At 39.8% G+C, this 23,711-nt stretch overlaps 1 protein-coding gene across 1 annotated transcript in view; it reads right to left on the bottom strand.

The window, feature by feature from the left end:
- Positions 1–23,711, bottom strand: part of EXOC6B (exocyst complex component 6B) — a 412,654-nt gene that overhangs the window by 232,107 nt on the left and 156,836 nt on the right. Inside the window, exon 8 of the mRNA XM_083861793.1 lies at positions 19,658–19,726. Coding sequence (XP_083717919.1) covers positions 19,658–19,726 — 69 coding nt within the window. The remainder of the gene's footprint in view (positions 1–19,657; positions 19,727–23,711) is intronic.

Raw genomic sequence — 23,711 nt, 5'->3', positions numbered from 1 at the left:
GAGTTCCCAAGAAAAACTCGATTTTGAGTTCCCAAGGAAAACTCAGATTTGAGTTCCCAAGGAAAACTGGGATTTGAGTTCCCAAGGAAAACTTGGATTTGAGTTCCCAAGGAATTGAGTTCCCAAGGAAAACTGGGATTTGAGTTCCCCAGGAAAACTGGGATTCCCCTGTGATCTCAGGGCTGTGTTTACACATCTCTCCCCGCACCAGACACTGAGAAATGCCAGGACAGGCTGCAAAAAGTGTCGGAGATGGACAAGGAGTCACCAGAGTCAGGACAGAGACATTCGTGGGTTTTTTTGCCTTTCCTGCCCCCATTCGCTCCTAAAAAAATAAAGGGTTTTTTTTGAGTTCCCAAGGAAAACTTGGATTTGAGTTCCCAAGGAATTGAGTTCCCAAGGAAAACTGGGATCTGAGTTCCCAAAGAAAACTCGGATTTGAGTTCCCAAGGAAAACTGGGATTTGAGTTCCCAAAGAAAACTCGGATTTGAGTTCCCAAAGAAAAGTTGGATTTGAGTTCCCAAGGAAAACTCAGATTTGAGTTTTGGAGTTTTTTGAATTCCCAAGGAAAACTCGGATTTGAGTTCCCAAAGAAAACTTGGATTTCAGTTCCCAAGGAATTGAGTTCCCAAGAAAAACTCGATTTTGAGTTCCCAAGGAAAACTGGGATTTGAGTTCCCATGGATTTGAGTTCCCAAGGAAAAACTCGGATTTGAGTTCCCAAGGAAAACTCGGATTTGAGCTCCCAAGGAAAACTGGGATTTGAGTTCCCAGGAAAAACTCGGATTTGAGTTCCCAATGAAAACTCAGATTTGAGTTCCCAAGGAATTGAGTTCCCAAGGAAAACTCGGATTTGAGTTCCCAGGAAAAACTCAATTTTGAGTTCCCGAGGAAAACTGGGATTTGAGTTCCCAAGGAAAACTGGGATTTGAGTTCCCCAGGAAAACTGGGATTCCCCTGTGATCTCAGGGCTGTGTTTACACATCTCTCCCCGCACCAGACACTGAGAAATGCCAGGACAGGCTGCAAAAAGTGTCGGAGATGGACAAGGAGTCACCCGAGTCAGGACAGAAAAGTTGGGGTTTTTTTTTCCTTTCCTCCCCCCATTCGCTCCTAAAAAAATAAAGTTTTTTCTTTGAGTTCCCAAGGAAAACTTGGATTTGAGTTCCCAAGGAAAACTCAGATTTGAGTTCCCAAGGAATTGAGTTCCCAAGGAAAACTCAGATTTGTGTTCCCAAAGAAAAGTTGGATTTGAGTTCCCAAGGAAAACTGGGATTTGAGTTCCCCAGGAAAACTGGGATTTGAGTTCCCAGGAAAAACTCGGATTTGAGCTCCCAGGAAAAACTCGGATTTGAGCTCCCAAGGAAAATTGGATTTCAGTTCCTAAGGAAAACTGGGATTTGAGTTCCCAAGAAAAACTGGGATTTGAGTTCCCAAAGAAAACTTGACGCGACTGAACTTTGAAACAGAAGAACCGCAGAGTTTCCCCACGGTTGGGATTTGAATAAAAGGAACAAGTGGGTGCTACAAAGAGAAGGGGAAAGAAAAAAAATAAAAATAATAATAAAATAATAAATAAATAAGGTTTGGTTTCATCTGCAAGGCAAGGCTGGGTGACTCTCTCGTTGTCGGGGTTGTGGTTCCTAAAGAGCTTTTTTTGTGCCTTGAAAGGAGAATTTTGACAAATGTTTGTGGTGGGGATGCTGAGCCCCTTGGAGGGTGGGGAGGGAGCAGGAGCAAAGTCCCAATTCCACGGAGGAACCTCAAAAAATGCAGGAAAAGGAGGATTTGGGCAGGAATCACATTTGGGAGAGGAATTAAACAGATTTAAGTGCAGGGATGAGAAGGGAACCAAGGTGGGAATTAATTCACCTTGAGCTCAGGGAATCCTGAGCAGCTTTTACAGCAAAACTTTGTGATTTCCAGCCATAATTCCAAAAAAAAATCTTATTTCTCCTCCCAAAGCTGTGCTGGCTGAGCCCCTTGGAGGGTGGAAAATGAGGATTCCATCAGGCAGCAGCACCAGCATCACATTTGGGAGAGGAATTAAACAGATTTAAGTGCAGGGATTTAAGGGATTTAAGTGCAGGGGAACCACTGGGATCTCCCCATTCCAAGGTGGGAATTCATTCACCTCGAGCTCAGGGAATCCTGAGCAGCTTTTACAGCAAAACTTGGTGATTTCCAGCCATAATTCCAAAAAAAAATGTTATTTCTCCTCCCAAGGCTGTGCTGGCTGAGCCCCTTGGAGGGTGAGGAAGGAGCAAAGTCCCAATTCCACGGAGGAACCCCAAAAAAAAGCAGGAAAATGAGAATTTGGGCAGGTATCACATTTGGGAGAGGAATTAAACAGATTTAATTGCAGGGATGAGAAGGGAACCAAGGTGGGAATTAATTCACCTTGAGCTCAGGGAATCCTGAGCAGCTTTTACAGCAAAACTTTGTGATTTCCAGCCATAATTCCAAAAAAAAATCTTATTTCTCCTCCCAAGGCTGTGCTGGCTGAGCCCCTTGGAGGGTGGAAAATGAGGATTTGGGCAGCAGCAGCACCAAAATCACATTTGGGAGAGGAATTAAACAGATTTAAGTGCAGGGATTTAAGGGATTTAAGCGCAGGGGAACCACTGGGATCTCCCCATTCCAAAATGGGAATTCATTCACCTTGAGCTCAGGGATTCCTGAGCAGCAAAACTTTGTGATTTCCAGCCATAATTCCAAAAAAAAAATCTTATTTCTCCTCCCAAAGCTGTGCTGTCTCCTCACTAAAAGACACAAAACTTCCCTAAAATTCCCCAGGAGAGTTTTTCCCAACTATCCACCCTGATGAGATTTTCCTACAAGGTTTCTTGTCACTAAAATAGAGGAGAATTATTATTAACTCTACTTTTTTTTTTTTTCTTTCTTTTTTTTTTTTTTTTTTTTAACCTTTTTAATGCATTTTTGCATTTGGATAAAAAACATCAGTGCTGAGATAGGACAAAAATTCATAACAAATCCCTGTTCAGGCTCTTATTTTATCTAAATTATCCACCTCTGGATTCTCCAGAAATCTTTCACTTTTCAAGCTGTTTTTTTTTTTTTAATCTGAGAACACTCTCTCCCCCTTTTTTCTTTCTGTTGTTGCCTCTGTGTTTTTTTGGCCACTTGTTCTTTTCCCCTAAAATGACCCCCTTTGTAGCTGGGGATCAAAGAGCTGGGAGTGTCAGCCCAGTGTCTTCAGGAACATGTAAAGAACCTCAAAGTAATTGGGAAGCAATTAGCACAAAGCTGAAAAAAAAAAAAATAAAAAACTCACCCCAGCCCAGGCAAAGCATAAAACAGGCACCAAACCCCACTCAAGGAGGAGTTTAAGGGATTTAAATCACCCTCAGTTACCTCTCAAACAACTTTATTTTTATTTTTTTTTTCAGTGCAGCCCACTCTGTCTTAATATTTTTATTATTATTATTATTATTATTATTTCTCTCATTTCTTCTCTGCTTTGGGTTCACTCTTTTGCTTTCTTGCCTCGTTGTAGCTTATGGGGAAAACATGAAACGCAAAATTGCTTTTCATATTTATTTTTTTTTATTATTATTATTTTTATTTTGTGTTATGTAAAGCCATCCCATGGCTTGGCCTGGAAAGCCAAGGCACCCACCAGCTGCTCAGATTTTTCTGCAGATAAAAACCACCTTTCCTCATTTATTTTTGGATATTGATCAAAGCAGCCCCAGAATTAACACAGACTTTGGTCAGAGGTAACATTAAAATAAAAAAAAAAAAAAAAAAAAAAAGATTTGCTGTGTCAATGGTGAGATCAAACTCTTGGAGGGTTTGGGTTTTTATATCATAATATTGTCATTTTTCAGAGCTCCTCTAGCAGGGGAGGGGATGGAGCTGATGCCACCAGGCCAGGGCAGGATAAAGGTGACTGTCCTGACATTGCCCATAAAAAAATAAAATTGAAAAAAAAGCCTATAAAAAAATAAAATAAAAATTAAAAAAAAAAAATCCTGACATAGCCCAGGGATCTGAGCTTGGGATGGACTCAGGGCTCAGGATCAGCTCAAACCACACCTTGGCCAACTGATCCTAAAACTCCCAGGACTGGGATTTTCTCCCCATTTCTTAAATCATTCACAATTCATTCCTGGGCTGGTTTGGGATGGAGACACCCTAAAGAAACTGGATTTTTCTGTCCCAGATCTGCACAACTCCCAACCCTTCCCACACTCAGGACAACCTTTTCCTCTTTTCCTCAACAGGAAAGGAACGAGGACGAACAATCCCATAAAACATCCCAGGAGAGCCTGAAATGGCTGAACACAACCTGGGCTGGGTTTGGGGCTCAGGATCAGCTCAAACCCAGCCAGACCTCGACCAACTGACCCCAAATCCCTGGATTTGCTGCGTGTCCTTCTCCTTAAAGCGTTCACTGGTTTGGGATGGAGACACCCTAAAGAAATTGAGATTTTTTTTATCCCAGATCTGCACAACTCCCAACCCTTCCCACACTCAGGACAACCTTTTCCTCTTTTCCTCGGCAGGAAAGGAACGAGGACGAACAATCCCATAAAACATCCCAGGAGAGCCTGAAATGGCTGAACACAACCTGGGCTGGGTTTGGGGCTCAGGATCAGCTCAAACCACACCTTGGCCAACTGATCCTAAAATTCCCAGGATTGGGATTTTCCCCCCATTTCTTAAATCATCCCTGGACTGGTTTGGGATGGAGACACCCTAAAGAAACTGGATTTTTTTTATCCCAGATCTGCACAACTCCCAACCCTTCCCACACTCAGGACAACCTTTTCCTCTTTTCCTCGGCAGGAAAGGAACGAGGACGAACAATCCCATAAAACATCCCAGGAGATCCTGCCCCTTTGGCCACCCCAAGGTCCAACTCTCCATTAACCCCCGCCTGACCTTCCTTCACTTTCATTCCCTCCCGTCCCCAGCTTTGCTCTGCCCTTCCTGCCCCGAGTTCAGCCTTTCCTGGAGGAGCCTGTTGGATGTTGTCCTGTGCCTTGGGAAGGGCTTTTGGAGGATTTACAGGTGCCCCAAATCCCTGCATTTGTTGCCTGTCCTTTTCCTTAAACGTTCTGCTGGTTTGGGATGGAGACACCCTAAAGAAACTGGGATTTTTGGTCCCAGATCTGCACAAATCCCAACAGGACAGTGTCAGGACAGCCTTTTCCATGGCAGGAAAGGAATCAGGACAAACAATCCCATAAAACATCCCAGGAGAGCCTGAAAGGGCTGAACACAACCTGGGCTGGGTTTGGGGCTCAGGATCAGCTCAAACCACACCTTGGCCAACTGATCCTAAAATTCTCAGGATTGGGATTTTCTCTCAGTTCTTAAATCATTCACAATTCATTCCTGGTCTGGTTTGGGATGGAGACACCCTAAAGAAACCGGGATTTTCTGTCCCAGATCTGCACAAATCCCAACACTACCCTCGGCAGGAAAGGAACGAGGACAAACAATCCCATAAAACATCCCAGGAGAGCCTGAAATGGCTGAACACAACCTGGGCTGGGTTTGGGGCTCAGGATCAGCTCAAACCACACCTTGGCCAACTGATCCTAAAATTCTCAGGATTGGGATTTTCTCCCCATATTTTAAATCATCCCTGGACTGGTTTGGGATGGAGACACCCTAAAGAAACTGGGATTTTTCTGTCCCAGATCTGCACAAATCCCAACCCTTCCCACACTCAGGACAACCTTTTCCTCTTTTTCTCGGCAGGAAAGGAACGAGGACGAACAATCCCATAAAACATCCCAGGAGAGCCTGAAATGGCTGAACACAACCTGGGCTGGGTTTGGGGCTCAGGATCAGCTCAAACCCAGCCAGACCTCGACCAACTGACCCCAATTCCCTGGATTTGCTGCCAATCCTTCTCTTTAAACTTTTCAATGGTTTGCGATGGAGACACCCTAAAGAAATTGGGATTTTTTTTATCCCAGATCTGCACAAATCCCAACCCTTCCCACACTCAGGACAACCTTTTCCTCTTTTCCTCAACAGGAAAGGAACGAGGACGAACAATCCCATAAAACATCCCAGGAGATCCTGCCCCTTTGGCCACCCCAAGGTCCAACTCTCCATTAACCCCCGCCTGACCTTCCTTCACTTTCATTCCCTCCCGTCCCCAGCTTTGCTCTGCCCTTCCTGCCCCGAGTTCAGCCTTTCCTGGAGGAGCCTGTTGGATGTTGTCCTGTGCCTTGGGAAGGGCTTTTGGAGGATTTACAGGTGCCTGGCCCCTGCATTTGTTGCCTGTCCTTTTCCTTAAACGTTCTGCTGGTTTGGGATGGAGACACCCTAAAGAAACCGGGATTTTTCTGTCCCAGATCTGCACAAATCCCAACAGGACAGTGTCAGGACAGCCTTTTCCATGGCAGGAAAGGAATCAGGACAAACAATCCCATAAAACATCCCAGGAGAGCCTGAAATGGCTGAACACAACCTGGGCTGGGTTTAGGACTTAGGATCGGGTCAAATCAGACCTTGGCCAACTGATCCTAAAATTCCCAGGATTGGGATTTTCTCCCCATATTTTAAATCATTCCTGGACCGGTTTGGGATGGAGACACCCTAAAGAAATTAGGATTCTTCTGTCCCAGATCTGCACAAATCCCAACCCTTCCCACACTCAGGACAACCTTTTCCTCTTTTCCTCAACAGGAAAGGAACGAGGACGAACAATCCCATAAAACATCCCAGGAGATCCTGCCCCTTTGGCCACCCCAAGGTCCAACTCTCCATTAACCCCCGCCTGACCTTCCTTCACTTTCATTCCCTCCCGTCCCCAGCTTTGCTCTGCCCTTCCTGCCCCGAGTTCAGCCTTTCCTGGAGGAGCCTGTTGGATGTTGTCCTTCGCCTTGGGAAGGGCTTTTGGAGGATTTACAGGTGCCCCAAATCCCTGCATTTGTTGCCTGTCCTTTTCCTTAAACGTTCTGCTGGTTTGGGATGGAGACACCCTAAAGAAACTGGGATTTTTGGTCCCAGATCTGCACAAATCCCAACAGGACAGTGTCAGGACAGCCTTTTCCATGGCAGGAAAGGAATCAGGACAAACAATCCCATAAAACATCCCAGGAGAGCCTGAAATGGCTGAACACAACCTGGGCTGGGTTTGGGGCTCAGGATCAGCTCAAACCCAGCCAGACCTCGACCAACTGACCCCAAATCCCTGGATTTGCTGCGTGTCCTTCTCCTTAAAGCGTTCACTGGTTTGGGATGGAGACACCCTAAAGAAATTGGGATTTTTTTTATCCCAGATCTGCACAAATCCCAACCCTTCCCACACTCAAGACAACCTTTTCCTCTTTTCCTCGGCAGGAAAGGAACAAGGACAAACAATCCCATAAAACATCCCAGGAGAGCCTGAAATGGCTGAACACAACCTGGGCTGGGTTTGGGGCTCAGGATCAGCTCAAACCACACCTTGGCCAACTGATCCTAAAATTCACAGGATTGGGATTTTCCCCCCATTTCTTAAATCATCCCTGGACTGGTTTGGGATGGAGACACCCTAAAGAAACTGGATTTTTCTGTCCCAGATCTGCACAACTCCCAACCCTTCCCACACTCAGGACAACCTTTTCCTCTTTTCCTCAACAGGAAAGGAACGAGGACGAACAATCCCATAAAACATCCCAGGAGAGCCTGAAAAGGCTGAACACAACCTGGGCTGGGTTTGGGGCTCAGGATCAGCTCAAACCAACCCAGACCTCGACCAACTGACCCCAATTCCCTGGATTTGCTGCGTGTCCTTCTCCTTAAAGCGTTCCCTGGTTTGGGATGGAGACACCCTAAAGAAATTGAGATTTTTTTTATCCCAGATCTGCACAAATCCCAACCCTTCCCACACTCAGGACAACCTTTTCCTCTTTTCCTCAACAGGAAAGAAATCAGGATGAACAATCCCATAAAACATCCCAGGAGATCCTGCCCCTTTGGCCACCCCAAGGTCCAACTCTCCATTAACCCCCGCCTGACCTTCCTTCACTTTCATTCCCTCCCGTCCCCAGCTTTGCTCTGCCCTTCCTGCCCCGAGTTCAGCCTTTCCTGGAGGAGCCTGTTGGATGCTGTCCTTCGCCTTGGGAAGGGCTTTTGGAGGATTTACAGGTGCCTGGCCCCTGCATTTGTTGCCTGTCCTTTTCCTTAAACGTTCTGCTGGTTTGGGATGGAGACACCCTAAAGAAACCGGGATTTTTCTGTCCCAGATCTGCACAAATCCCAACAGGACAGTGTCAGGACAGCCCTTCCCACAGCAGGAAAGGAATGGGGAAAAACAATCCCATAAAACATCCCAGGAGAGCCTGAAAAGGCTGAACACAACCTGGGCTGGGTTTGGGGCTCAGGATCAGCTCAAACCCAGCCAGACCTCGACCAACTGACCCCAATTCCCTGGATTTGCTGCGTGTCCTTCTCCTTAAACCAGTCACTGGTTTGGGATGGAGACACCCTAAAGAAACTGGGATTTTCTTGTCCCAGATCTGCACAAATCCCAACCCTTCCCACACTCAGGACAGTGTCAGGACAGCCTTTTCCATGGCAGGAAAGGAACGAGGACAAACAATCCCATAAAACATCCCAGGAGAGCCTGAAATGGCTGAACACAACCTGGGCTGGGTTTGGGGCTCAGGATCAGCTCAAACCACACCTCGGCCAACTGATCCCAAAATTCCCAGGATGGAGATTTTCCTCCATTTCGTAAATCATTCCTGGAATGGTTTGAGATGGAGACACCCTAAAGAAACTGGATTTTTCTGTCCCAGATCTGCACAACTCCCAACCCTTCCCACACTCAGGACAACCTTTTCCTCTTTTCCTCGGCAGGAAAGGAACGAGGACGAACAATCCCATAAAACATCCCAGGAGATCCTGCCCCTTTGGCCACCCCAAGGTCCAACTCTCCATTAACCCCCGCCTGACCTTCCTTCACTTTCATTCCCTCCCGTCCCCAGCTTTGCTCTGCCCTTCCTGCCCCGAGTTCAGCCTTTCCTGGAGGAGCCTGTTGGATGTTGTCCTGTGCCTTGGGAAGGGCTTTTGGAGGATTTACAGGTGCCCCAAATCCCTGCATTTGTTGCCTGTCCTTTTCCTTAAACGTTCTGCTGGTTTGGGATGGAGACACCCTAAAGAAACTGGGATTTTTCTGTCCCAGATCTGCACAAATCCCAACAGGACAGTGTCAGGACAGCCCTTCCCACAGCAGGAAAGGAATGGGGAAAAACAATCCCATAAAACATCCCAGGAGAGCCTGAAAGGGCTGAACACAACCTGGGCTGGGTTTGGGGCTCAGGATCAGCTCAAACCACACCTTGGCCAACTGACCCTAAAACTCCCAGGATTGGGATTTTCTCTCAATTCTTAAATCATTCACAATTCATTGCTGGGCTGGTTTGGGATGGAGACACCCTAAAGAAACTGGGATTTTCTGGTCCCAGATCTGCAGAAATCCAAACTTTCCTATGCTCATTTCTCTCTCAGGCAGCCCCTTCCCCACCAGGAAAGAAATTGGGGTGAACAATCCCATAAAACATCCCAGGAGAGCCTGAAATGGCTGAACACAACCTGGGCTGGGTTTGGGGCTCAGGATCAGCTCAAACCACACCTTGGCCAACTGACCCTAAAACTCCCAGGATTGGGATTTTCTCCCCATATTTTAAATCATCCCTGGACTGGTTTGGGATGGAGACACCCTAAAGAAACTGGGATTTTTTTTATCCCAGATCTGCACAAATCCCAACCCTTCCCACACTCAGGACAACCTTTTCCTCTTTTCCTCAACAGGAAAGGAACGAGGACGAACAATCCCATAAAACATCCCAGGAGAGCCTGAAATGGCTGAACACAACCTGGGCTGGGTTTGGGGCTCAGGATCAGCTCAAACCCAGCCAGACCTCGACCAACTGACCCCAAATCCCTGGATTTGCTGCGTGTCCTTCTCCTTAAAGCGTTCACTGGTTTGGGATGGAGACACCCCAAAGAAACTGGGATTTTCTGTCCCAGATCTGCACAACTCCCAACCCTTCCCACACTCAGGACAACCTTTTCCTCTTTTTCTCGGCAGGAAAGGAACGAGGACGAACAATCCCATAAAACATCCCAGGAGAGCCTGAAAAGGCTGAACACAACCTGGGCTGGGTTTGGGGCTCAGGATCAGCTCAAACCCAGCCAGACCTCGACCAACTGACCCCAAATCCCTGGATTTGCTGCCAATCCTTCTCTTTAAACTTTTCAATGGTTTGGGATGGAGACACCCTAAAGAAATTGGGATTTTTTTTATCCCAGATCTGCACAACTCCCAACCCTTCCCACACTCAGGACAACCTTTTCCTCTTTTCCTCAACAGGAAAGGAACGAGGACGAACAATCCCATAAAACATCCCAGGAGATCCTGCCCCTTTGGCCACCCCAAGGTCCAACTCTCCATTAACCCCCGCCTGACCTTCCTTCACTTTCATTCCCTCCCGTCCCCAGCTTTGCTCTGCCCTTCCTGCCCCGAGTTCAGCCTTTCCTGGAGGAGCCTGTTGGATGTTGTCCTGTGCCTTGGGAAGGGCTTTTGGAGGATTTACAGGTGCCTGGCCCCTCTTTGCAAGGCCCATGACCGCGGCCTGACCCGTCGCTGTACAATACTCTGAACTCCTGCCCCGCTGATAAGAGCCAGATAAGAGCCAGAGAAAAAAGGGGGGGAGAGTTTGTAAAAAAATAATCCTTTGGGAATTTATAAAGCGGCGCAGCCCATAAAAAAAAAATAATAATAATAATAAAAAAAAAAACCAGCTCAGAGCGAGGTGAATGGAAGGTCGGGTTTAAAAAAAAAAAAATAATAAAATAAATAATAAATATCTCGGTGTTTATTCAACGTGGAGGTTTTTTTTAAGTGCGGGCCAAGCTGGGAGATAAGGCCATTGTAAATGAGAAATATTGGGAGTTTGGGGGGAAATATTACATTGTGATCCTTCCGGCCGCCGGGGCCTCGGGCCGTGCAGGAGCTCGGGGATTGTTCCAGCCCAGACGGGCCTGGAAAGGCCGGGCAGGATCCAGGGCAGGGTCACACAAAGGGCACTGTGCTCTGCGGGGGATTTGGTTTATTTTATTGTATTTTATTTTATTTTAATTTTGTTTTATTTTATTTTATTTTATTTTTATTTTATTTTATTTTATTTTTATTTTATTTTTGTTTTATTTTATTTTATTTTATTTTGTTTTATTTTATTTTATTTTTATTTTATTTTATTTTATTTTTTAATTTATTTTTATTTTTATTATTTTTTTAATTTTTATTTTAATTTTTATTTTGATCTCATTTCATTTCACTTCATTTCATTTCATTTCACTTCATTTCATTTCACATCACTTAATTTCATTTTTCCTTTTTTTATTTTATTTCATTTTATTTTATTTTTATTTTTTTTATTTTATTTTTATTTTATTTTATTTTATTTTCATTTCATTTTTATAATTTTTATTTTATTTTTTATTTTTATTTTTATATTTTATTTTATTTCATTTCATTTCATTTCACTTCATTTCATTTCACTTCACTTAATTCAATTTCATTTCATTTCATTTCATTTTTTTCTTTTTTTCTTCTTTTTTTCATCTTATTTTATTTATTTTGTTCTATTTTATTAATTTTGATTTCATTTCATTTCGTTTTTTCATTTTTATTTTATTTTATTTTAATTTTATTTCATTTAATTTCATTTTTTCATTTTTATTTTATTTTTTTTTATTTTTATTTCATTTCATTTCACTTAATTTCATTTCATTTCATTTCATTTCATTTCGTTTCTTTTTTTCTTTTTTGTTTCTTTTTTTTTCTTTTTTTTTTCTTTTTTTCCTTTTTTTTTTTCTTTAAATTTTTTTTTTTTTTTTTGTCCTACTTCTGTCTCCCTAAAACCCCTTTTCCCAGAGCTCTGCTGGTCTTTGTGCTCATCATTTCTCCCCATTCCTGTTTGTGGGAACGAACGGGAGGAACGGGAGCAGTGGGGAACCAGCTCAGGGCGGGGACAGAACCCGCACCCTCCAAATCCGGATTTTTGGGGATTTATCCAAACCCTAAACCTGCCATTCCAAGGAATTTGTGGAGTCTCATCCCTTTTCCTGGACCTTGGGAGCTCAAATTTTAATTTTGGGGGTTCACCTGAGCCTTGAATCTCCTGATCCTGGACCTTGAGAACTCACCTTCCAAATTTTAATTTTTAGGGATGTATCCAAGCCCTAAATCTGCCATTCCAAGGAATTTGTGGAGTCTCATCCCTTTTCCTGGACCTTGAGAACTCACCCTCCAAATTTTGATTTTTTAAGGAAATTTATCCAAATCCTAAACCTGCCATTCCAAGGAATTTGGGGAATCTCATCCCTTTTCCTCGACCTTGAGAACTCACCCACCAAATTTTAATTTTTAGGGATGTATCCAAACCCTGAATCTGCCATTTTAAAGATCTTACGGAGTTTCTTCCATTTTTCCAGGCCCTTTGGAGCTCACCCTCCAAATTTTAATTTTTAGGGATTTATCCAAGTCCTAAATTTGCCATTCCAAGGAATTTGGGGAGTCTCCTCCCTTTTCCTGGACCTTGAGAACTCACTCCACAAATTTTAATTTTCAGGGATGTATCCACACCCTAAATCTGCCATTTTAAAGATCTTACGGAGTTTCTTCCATTTTTCCTGGGCCTTGAGAACTCACCTTCCAAATTTTAATTTTCAGGGATGTATCCACACCCTAAATCTGCCATTCCAAGGAATTTGGGGAGTCTCATCCCTTTTCCTCGACCTTGAGAACTCACCCTCCAAATTTTAATTTTTAGGAATTTATCCAAGCCCTAAATTTGCCATTCCAAGGAATTTGTGGAGTCTCATCCCTTTTCCTGGACCTTGAGAACTCACTCCACAAATTTTAATTTTTGGGGATGTATCCACACCCTAAATCTGCCATTTTAAAGATCTTACGGAGTTTCTTCCATTTTTCCTGGGCCTTGAGAACTCACCCTCCAAATTTTAATTTTTGGGGATGTATCCAAGCCCTAAATCTGCCATTCCAAGGAATTTGTGGAGTCTCATCCCTTTTCCTCGACCTTGGGAGCTCACCCTCCAAATTTTAATTTTTGGAGATGCATCTAAGTCCTGAATCTGCCATTCCAAGGATCTTACGGAGTTTCTTCCATTTTTCCAGGGCCTTTGGACTTCACCCTCCAAATTTTGATTTTTAAGGAAATTTATCCAAGTCCTAAATCTGCCATTCCAAGGAATTTGTGGAGTTTCCTCCATTTTTCCAGGACCTTGAGAACTCACCTTCCAAATTTTAATTTTTAGGAATGCATCCAAGTCCTAAATCTGCCATTCCAAGGAATTTGGGGAATCTCATCCCTTTTCCAGGGCCTTTGGAGCTCACCCTCCAAATTTTTAATTTTTAGGGATTTATCCAAACCCTGAATCTGCCATTCCAAGGAATTTGTGGAGTCTCATCCCTTTTCCTGGACCTTGGGAGCTCACCCTCCAAATTTTAATTTTTAGGAATGTATCCACACCCTAAATCTTCCATTCCAAGGAATTTGTGGAGTCTCATCCCTTTTCCTGGACCTTTGGAACTCACCCTCCAAATTTTAATTTTCAGGGATGTATCCACACCCTAAATCTGCCATTTTAAAGATCTTATGGAGTTTCTTCCATTTTTCCAGGGCCTTGGGAACTCACCCTCCAAATTTTAATTTTTAGGGATGTATCCAAGCCCTAAATCTGCCATTTTAAAGATCTTAAGGAGTTTCTTCCATTTTTCCAGGGCCTTGGGAACTCACCCTCTAAATTTTAATTTTCAGGGATGTATCCACACCCTAAATCTGCCATTCCAAGGAATTTGTGGAGTCTCATCCCTTTTCCTCGACCTTGGGAGCTCACCCTCCAAATTTTAATTTTTGGGGGCGCATCCAAGTCCTAAATCTGCAATTCCAAGGAATTTGTGGAGTCTCATCCCTTTTCCTGGGCCTTGGGAGCTCAAATTTTAATTTTGGGGGTTCACCTGAGCCTTGAATCTCCTGATCCAGAAAACCTGTGCAGCCTCAGCCCTTTTTAGGGACCTTCAGATCTCACCCTCAACTTCTGAATTTGGGGATGTTTCCTGCACCATCCAAACCCTGAATCTGCCATTTTAAAGATCTTATGGAGTTTCTTTCATTTTTCCAGGGCCTTTGGAGTTCACCCTTTCAATTTTAATTTTTAGGGATGTATCCAAGTCCTAAATCCGCCATTCCAAGGAATTTGGGGAATCTCATCCCTTTTCCTGGACCTTGAGAACTCACCCTCCAAATTTTAATTTTGGGGATGTATCCAAGCCCTAAATCTCCCATTCCAAGGATCTTATGGAGTTTCTTCCATTTTTCCAGGGCCTTGGGAACTCACCCTCTAAATTTTAATTTTCAGGGATGTATCCACACCCTAAATCTGCCATTCCAAGGAATTTGTGGAGTCTTATCCCTTTTCCTCAAACTTGGGAGCTCACTCCCCAAATTTTAATTTTTGGGGATGTATCCAAGTCCTGAATCTGCCATTCCAAGGAATTTGTGGAGTCTCATCCCTTTTCCTCGACCTTGGGAGCTCACCCTCCAAATTTTAATTTTTGGGGGCGCATCCAAGTCCTAAATCTGCAATTCCAAGGAATTTGTGGAGTCTCATCCCTTTCCTGGACCCTGAGAACTCGCCTTCCAAATTTCAATTTTTGGAGATGTATCCAAGCCCTGAATCTTTCATTCCAAGGAATTTGTGGAGTCTCATCCCTTTTCCTGGGCCTTGAGAGGAGCAATTCCTATTTCTGATTAAAAAGTGAAGTAGCAACACAACAAAAAAATCCAACATTTTTGTTCTGTGAAGAAAAGGAATTTCTTGTCTTGGCCTTGAAATCCATGGAATGCAAACATTTGGAATGTCCCAAAGGAGCTGCTGCCCCTGCTCAGGACACCTTTGGGGCAATCAAACCACTAAACCCGTAATAAATCCAAATTAAGGTCATATTAAGTCCAAATTAAATCCATAATAAATCCAAATTAAGTCCGTGTTAAATCCATAATAAGCCAACCTTAAACTCATATTAAACACATATTAAACCCATATCAAACCCGTATCAAACCCATATCAAATCCATATCAAGCCTGTATCAAATCCATATCAAACCCATATCAAACCCATATCAAACTCATATCAAATCCATATCAAATCCATATCAAACCCTTGTCAAACCCATATCAAATCCATATCAAACCCATATCAAACTCATATCAAATCCATATCAAACCCATATCAAACCCATATCAAATCTATATCAAACCCATATCAAACCCATATCAAACCCACATTAAATCCACATCAAACCCATATCAAACCCATATCAATCCCATATCAAACCTGTATTAAACCCATATCAAATCCATGTCAAATCCATATCAAATCCATATCAATTCTATATCAAACCCATATCAAACTTGTATCAAATCCATATCAAATCCTTATCAAATCCATATCAAGCCCATATCATATCTGTATCAAATCCGTATCAAACTTGTATCAAACCCATATCAAACTCATATCAAACCCATATCAAATCCGTATCAAACCCATATCAAATCCTTATCAAATCCATATCAAATCCGTATCAAACCCATATCAAATCTATATAAAATCCATATCAAATCCGTATCAAACCCATATCAAATCTATATAAAATCCATATCAAATCCGTATCAAACCCATATCAAACCCATATCAAATCCATATCAAACCTGTATCAAACTCATATCAAACCTGTATAAAACCCATATCAAGTCTATATCAAGCCTGTATCAAATCCATATCAAACCCATATCAAACCCATATCAAACCTGTATCAAATCTTATCAAACCCATATCAAATCCTTATCAAATCCTCATCAAACCCATATGAAATCCTTATCAAACCTGTATCAAATCCATCTCAAACCCATATTAAATCCATATTAAATCCATATAAAACCTGTATCAAACCCATATCAAACCCATATCAAACCCGTATCAAATCCTTATCAAACCTGTATCGAATCCATATCAAACCCGTATCAAATCCATATCAAATCCATATCAAACCCTTATCAAACCCATATCAAACTCATATCAAATCCTTATCAAACCCGTATCAAACCCATATCAAATCCATACCAAACCCGTATCAAATCCATATCAAATCCTTATCAAATCCATATCAAACCTGTATCAAACCCATATCAAACCTGTATTAAATCCATATCAAATCCATATCAAACTGATATCAAACCCATATCAAACCCGTGTCAAACCCATATCAAACCCATATCAAACCCATATCAAACTCATATCAAACTCATATCAAACCTGTATCAAATCCGTATCAAACCCGTATCAAATCCGTATCAAACCCATATCAAATCCATATCAAATCCATATCAAATCCTTATCAAATCCTTATCAAATCCATATCAAGCCCATATCATATCTGTATCAAACCCATATCAAACCGTATCAAACCCGTATCAAACTTGTATCAAACCCATATCAAACCTGTATCAAATCCTTATCAAGTCCATATCAAGCCAGTATCAAACTCATATCAAACCTGTATCAAATCTATATCAAACCCATATCAAACCCATGTCAAACCTGTATCAAACTTGTATAAAACCCATATCAAATCTATATCAAGCCTGTATCAAATCCATATCAAACCCATATCAAACCCATATCAAACCCATGTCAAACCTGTATCAAACCCGTATCAAATCCTTATCAAATCCATATCAAGGCAGTATCAAATCCGTATCAAATCCTTATCAAACCCATATCAAACCCATATCAAATCCATAACAAATCCATATCAAACCAGAATCCAACCAATTCCTGCCCAAAATTCTCCCATTCTCACAGAAAAATTCATTTTTCTTGGAGCAAAAACCATCAGAATCCAAACAATTCCAGCCCAAAATTCCTCCATTTCCAAGGAATTACAAAATTAATGGATCCAAAGAGGAATTTTTGATGGAAAACAACATCAGAATCCAAACAATTCCTGCCCAAAATTCTCCCATTTCAATGGAATTATGACATTAATGAATCCAAAGAATTCATGGACAAAAATGGCACCAAAATCCAACCAATTTTTGCCCAAAATTCTCAAATTCTCACAGAAAAATTCATTTTTCTTGGAGCAAAGACCATCAGAATCCAAACAATTCCTGCCCAAAATTCTCCATTTCAATGGAATAATGAAAATAATGAATCCAAAGAATTCATGGAAAAAAATGGCACCAAAATCCAACCAATTTTTGCCCAAAATTCTCCCATTTTTAGGGAAAAACTGTTTTTCCCATTTTCAGGGAATAATAAATTTTCTGGGAATAATAAAGTTACTGAATTCAAAGAATTCTTGGAAAAAAATGGCACCAAAATCCAACCAATTTTTTCCCAAAATTCTCAAATTCTCACAGAAAAATTCATTTTTCTTGGAGCAAAAACCATCAGAATCCAAACAATTCCAGCCCAAAATTCCTCCATTTCCAAGGAACTACAAAATTAATGGATCCAAAGAGGAATTTTTGATGGAAAACAACATCAGAATCCAAACAATTCCTGCCCAAAATTCTCCCATTTCAATGGAATTATGACATTAATGAATCCAAAGAATTCTTGGGAAAAAACAACAACAAAATCCAACCAATTTTTGCCCAAAATTCTCCCATTTTTAGGGAAAAACTGATTTTCCCATTTTCAGGGAATAATAAATTTTCTGGGAATAATAAAGTTACTGAATCCAAAGAATTCTTGGAAAAAACAGCACCAAAATCCAACCAATTTTTGCCCAAAATTCTCAAATTCTCACAGGAAAAATTCATTTTTCTTGGAGCAAAAACCATCAGAATCCAAACAATTCCTGCCCAAAATTCTCCCATTTCAATGGAATTATGTCGTTAATGAATCCAAAGAATTCATGGAAAAAATGGCACCAAAATCCAACCAATTCCTGCCCAAAATTCTCAAATTCTCACAGAAAAATTCATTTTTCTTGGAGCAAAAACCATCAGAATCCAAACAATTCCTGCCCAAAATTCTCCCATTTCAATGGAATTATGTCGTTAATGAATCCAAAGAATTCATGGAAAAAATGGCACCAAAATCCAACCAATTCCTGCCCAAAATTCTCAAATTCTCACAGAAAAATTCATTTTTCTTGGAGCAAAAACCATCAGAATCCAAACAATTCCTGCCCAAAATTCTCCCATTTCAATGGAATTATGTCGTTAATGAATCCAAAGAATTCATGGAAAAAATGGCACCAAAATCCAACCAATTCCTGCCCAAAATTCTCAAATTCTCACAGAAAAATTCATTTTTCTTGGAGTGAAAACCATCAGAATCCAAACAATTCCTGCCCAAAATTCTCCCATTTCAATGGAATAATGAAAATAATGAATCCAAAGAATTCTTGGGAAAAAACAACAACAAAATCCAACCAATTCCACCCCAAAATTCTTCCATTCTCACAGGAAAAAATCATTTTTCTTGGAGTGAAAACCATCAGAATCCAAACAATTCCTGCCCAAAATTCTCCCATTTCAATGGAATTATGAAAATAATGAATCCAAAGAATTCATGGACAAAAATGGCACCAAAATCCAACCAATTTTTGCCCAAAATTCTCCCATTTTTAGGGAAAAACTGATTTTAACATTTTCAGGGAATAATAAATTTTCAGGGAATAATAAAGTTACTGAATCCAAAGAATTCTTGGAAAAAATGGCACCAAAATCCAACCAATTCCTGCCCAAAATTCTCAAATTCTCACAGGAAAAAATCATTTTTCTTGGAGTGAAAACCATCAGAATCCAAACAATTCCTGCCCAAAATTTTCCCATTTCAATGGAATAATGAAAATAATGAATCCAAAGAATTCTTGGACAAAAATGGCACCAAAATCCAACCAATTTTTGCCCAAAATTCTCAAATTCTCACAGAAAAATTCATTTTTCTTGGAGCAAAAACCATCAGAATCCAAACAATTCCTGCCCAAAATTCTCCCATTTCAATGGAATAATGAAAATAATGAATCCAAAGAATTCTTGGGAAAAAACAACAACAAAATCCAACCAATTTTTGCCCAAAATTCTTCCATTCTCACAGGAAAAAATCATTTTTCTTGGAGCAAAAACCATCAGAATCCAAACAATTCCTGCCCAAAATTCTCCCATTTCAATGGAATTATGAAAATAATGAATCCAAAGAATTCTTGGAAAAAAATGGCACCAAAATCCAACCAATTTTTGCCCAAAATTCTCAAATTCTCACAGAAAAATTCATTTTTCTTGGAGCAAAAACCATCAGAATCCAAACAATTCCTGCCCCAAATTCTCCCATTTCCAACGAATTACGAAATTAATGGATCCAAAGAAAAAATTTTGATGGAAAATCAACCAACAAAGAAATAAAAACATGAAAAACTCAAGATTTGGGAGACCTGGATTAAAAAATTCCCTTTAAATTTCCATTTTTTGAGTGAAGGAACCACCAAGATTTTTTTCCTCAAATCCACCCTTTGGATTTTTTCCTCCCAAATCCCAGAAATTCCCCCAAAAGTGGAAAAATTTTGGATTTTTTACTCACCAGGACGGAATAAATGTGGAGGCAACGATAAACAGGAGAAAAATCCACCAAATCTTGAGCTCCAGGAACCTGAAAATGGGAAAAAAATCCATGAAAAATGTGGGAAATTCAACAAAATTCCACTGAAAAAATAATAAAATTTTAAAAAAAAATTAATTATGGGAAAGTGGAGCATTGAAAGGTCACAGAGAGATAATGGAATTCTAAATAAAATCATATTTAAATATATTTATTGCTCAAAAAAAACACTTTTAGGGGAGTGAAACTCTAAAAAAAATCAAATTTAAATTCATTTGGATTTCAGGTTTAATTTGGTTCAAAGCTCCAGTTGGGATTTGGGGTTCTTGTTCGTTTTACACAACAAAAAATGGGAAAAAAATAAAAAAAAGGGGAAAAAATAAAAAAAAAGGGAAAAATCAAAAAAAATAAAGGAAAAAAATCCAAAAAAAAGGAAAAAAAAATCCAAAAAAAAAAAAAGGGAAAAAATCCAAAAAAAAGGGAAAAATATCCAAAAAAATGGGAAAAAAATCCAAAAAAATGGGAAAAATATCCCCAAAAAAAGGGAAAAAAATCCCAAAAAAAGGGAAAAAAAATCCAAAAAAATAAAGGAAAAAAATCCAAAAAAAAAAGGAAAAAAATCCAAAAAAAAAAAAGGAAAAAAATCCAAAAAAAAGGGAAAAATATCCAAAGAAAGGGAAAAAAAATCCAAAAAAAAGGGGAAAATATCCAAAAAAAAAAAAAAAAAAGGGAAAAAAATCCAAAAAAAAGAGGGAAAAAATAATAAAAAAAAGGGAATAAATCAAAAAAAAAGGGAAAAAATTCAACTTATTCTTTGAATTTCACATTTAATTTGGTTCAAAGCTCCAGTTGGGATTTGGGGTTCCTGCCCCTTCTTAAACAACAAAAAAATGGGAAAAAATAAAAAAAAAAAGGGGGAAAAAATAAAAAAAAAAACGGGAAAAAAATCCCCCCCAAAAAAGGAAAAAAAAAATCCAAAAAAAAGGGAAAAAAAAAAAAAAAGGGAAAAAATCCCCAAAAAAGGGAAAAAATCCAAAAAAAAAGAAAGGGAAAAAAATCCAAAAAAAGGGAAACAAATCCCCCCCCCCCAAAAAAAAGAAAAAAAATAGAGAAAAAATCAAAAAAGGGAAAAAAATCCCCCCCAAAAAAAGGAAAAAAAAATACAAAAAAAGGGAAAAAAATCAAAAAAAGGGAAAAAAATCCCCCCCAAAAAAGGGAAAAAAAATCCAAAAAAAAAGGGAAAAATCAAAAAAAAAAAAAAATGGAAAAAAATCCAAAAAAAAGGGAAAAAATAAAAAAAAAGGGAAAAAAATCCAAAAAAAGGGGAAAAAAAATCCAAAAAAAAAAAGGGAAAAAATCCAAAAAAAAGAAGGGAAAAAAATCCAAAAAAAAAAAGAGGGAAAAAATCAAAAAAAAAAGGGAAAAAAAATCAAAAAAAAGGAAAAAAAACCCCAACTCATTATTTGGATTTCACATTTAATTTGGTTCAAAGCTCCAGTTGGGATTTGGGGTGGTTTTTTTCCTGTTTTTTTTATTTTGTTTTTCCCCCTTGGGGGAAGAGGACAAGGAAGAGAATTTGGGATGAGTGTGCGATCAAAAAAAGGAGGAAAAATTTGCATTTTTTTGTCCTTTGGAGATGTTTGTTCCCTTTGCATTCCTTGGCTTGGGCTGAAAGCTCCGGAACCCCCAAAATCCCATGAAAAAAAAAAAAACAAGGAAAAGAGATTTTTGCTGTTTTTATCGGGCTGGAAAAGAGAGAAAAGGATAAAAATCCTCATGGAAAACACTTGGAATTTTGAGATTTTTTTTGTGTCCCCCCAGTCCTTGTCCCCAGTCCCTCTCCAGCTCTCCTGGAGTTTTCCCTTTTAGGAATTCTGAGAATTCCCTGGATTTTTTCTCTTTTCCAGGGGAACATTCCCAGCTCTCCCAGCCTGGCTCCAGAGCAGAATCCTGGAATGTTTTTGGGATGGAAGAGACTTTAAATCCCATCTCATTCCCACCCCATCCATGGGCAGGGACACCTCCCACCATCCCAGGTGGATCCAAAGCCCAAAGTCCAGATTGGGATTTTCCTGCCTTGGGGAGAAATCCAAACTCCGTGCTGGGATCCCTCAGTGAGGACAGAAAATCCCAGAGTGACCCTTGAACCTTCTGGATTTTCCTGCTCATCATCCTCAGGATTGGCTTGGAGGGACCTTAAAGTTCATTTATTCCCCCCCTGGGATGGGTGGGGACACCTCCCACTGTCCCAGGTGGATCCAGCCTGGCCTGGGACATTCCCAGGGATCCAGGGGCAGCCCCAGCAAATGTGGGAATTCCATTCCCAGCAGCTCCAGCTCCACGTCCTTCTGCTGGATGGAATCCCATATATTCCATATATTCCATAAATTTCATATATTCCATAAATTCCATATATTCCAAGCCCTATATTGGATATTCTGGGAAGATTTGGCATAATCGAATTATTATTTCTTCTTTTACAAAGCTGCGGGTGCATAAGAGCTGATCTGTTGTTTTATTCCTTAAAATAGATTATAAAATTTTATTATATATATATAATATATATATATTCCTTAAAATAGACTATATAAAAATATTTATATATTATTATTATATATTATATATTATATATAATATAATATATAAATATTATATATTTATATATTATATTATATATAATATAATATATAAATATTATATATTTATATATTATTATTATATATTATTTATATATTATAATATATATATATTATATATATATACCTTAAAATAGATTATATATAAAATTATATTTATATATATATAATATATATATTCCTTAAAATAAATTATATATATAAATATATTTTATTTATATATTATATAAATATACTCCTTAAAATACATTTTATATATATAAATATATTCTGAAAATATTATTTACAGAAATATATAATTTAAAAAATATTATTTCTATTTAAATATATATATCAGAAATATTACATTTAATTTAAATTTTTTATATATCTATTTTAAAAACTAGATTAGAAATATTAAATTTAATTTTTTTAAAAAAATAGTATTTATATTTTAAAATATACATTAAAAAAATGACAATAAATATATTATAATTTAATATAATATTCATCCCCTGCATAGAAGTTTTTTGGGGGGAATTTTTCTTTATTTTAAACCAACTTTTCTATGGAAAGGACTCCTCCACCCCTGGCTGATCCTGCTGTTCTGGCTCAGGAATTCTGCAGCTGTTGATGGAAATGGAGCAGTTCAGAATCCAGCTGATTTCTCCTGAGCCTTTCTCTGTCTGTGTGGGCTTGGAAATTTTTCCCAGAAAATCAGAGCCTGAAATTGTTACTTTGAACAAATTTCTCTTGAGAGGAGTCAAAATTTTTTCTGGCCAAATCCTGATTTTTTTTTTTTTTTTATTATTTTTTTTCTGCCTTTATCAGCACAATTTCTCCATGGAGCCAGTTCCAATTGGAATCCTGCATCAGAGTGGAGCAAATCCCTTTGATCCTGGATTGAAATTCCCTGGGAATTTAAATGGGGTGTGGAGAGATGAGAGATCCCTAAAAACCCCTCATGGGTGGGGGGAACTGGGCAGGAAAATCCAGAAGGTTCAAGGGTCACTCTGGGATTTTCTGTCCTCACTGAGGGATCCCAGCACGGAGTTTGGATTTCTCCCCAAGGCAGGAAAATCCCAATCTGGACTTTGGGCTTTGGATCCACCTGGGACTGGATGGGATTTAAGGTCTTTTCCCACCCAAAGCATCCCATGAACATCCCAACAGCAACAACTGGGGATTTAGGAGTGTCCAAGGCCAGGCTGGATCCACCTGGGATGGGGGAATTGTCCCTAAAGTTGGATCCAAATGGGATTTAAGATCCATTTCCCACCCAAACCATTCCATGAATCCACAACCACAAAGAGCAAAGCAGCTCCCCAGGGCTCTGAAACACTTCAGGATAAAAAAGCCACAACAAAAAGCACCAGGAGAGAGGGATGAAGGTGGAAAATGGGAACAACTTGGGTTGAAAC

This window comes from Zosterops lateralis (assembly GCF_965231275.1).
Source record: "Zosterops lateralis genome assembly, chromosome: 5".
In the NCBI taxonomy this organism is placed as follows: domain Eukaryota; kingdom Metazoa; phylum Chordata; class Aves; order Passeriformes; family Zosteropidae; genus Zosterops; species Zosterops lateralis.
This window is presented reverse-complemented; position numbering and strand designations above follow the sequence as displayed.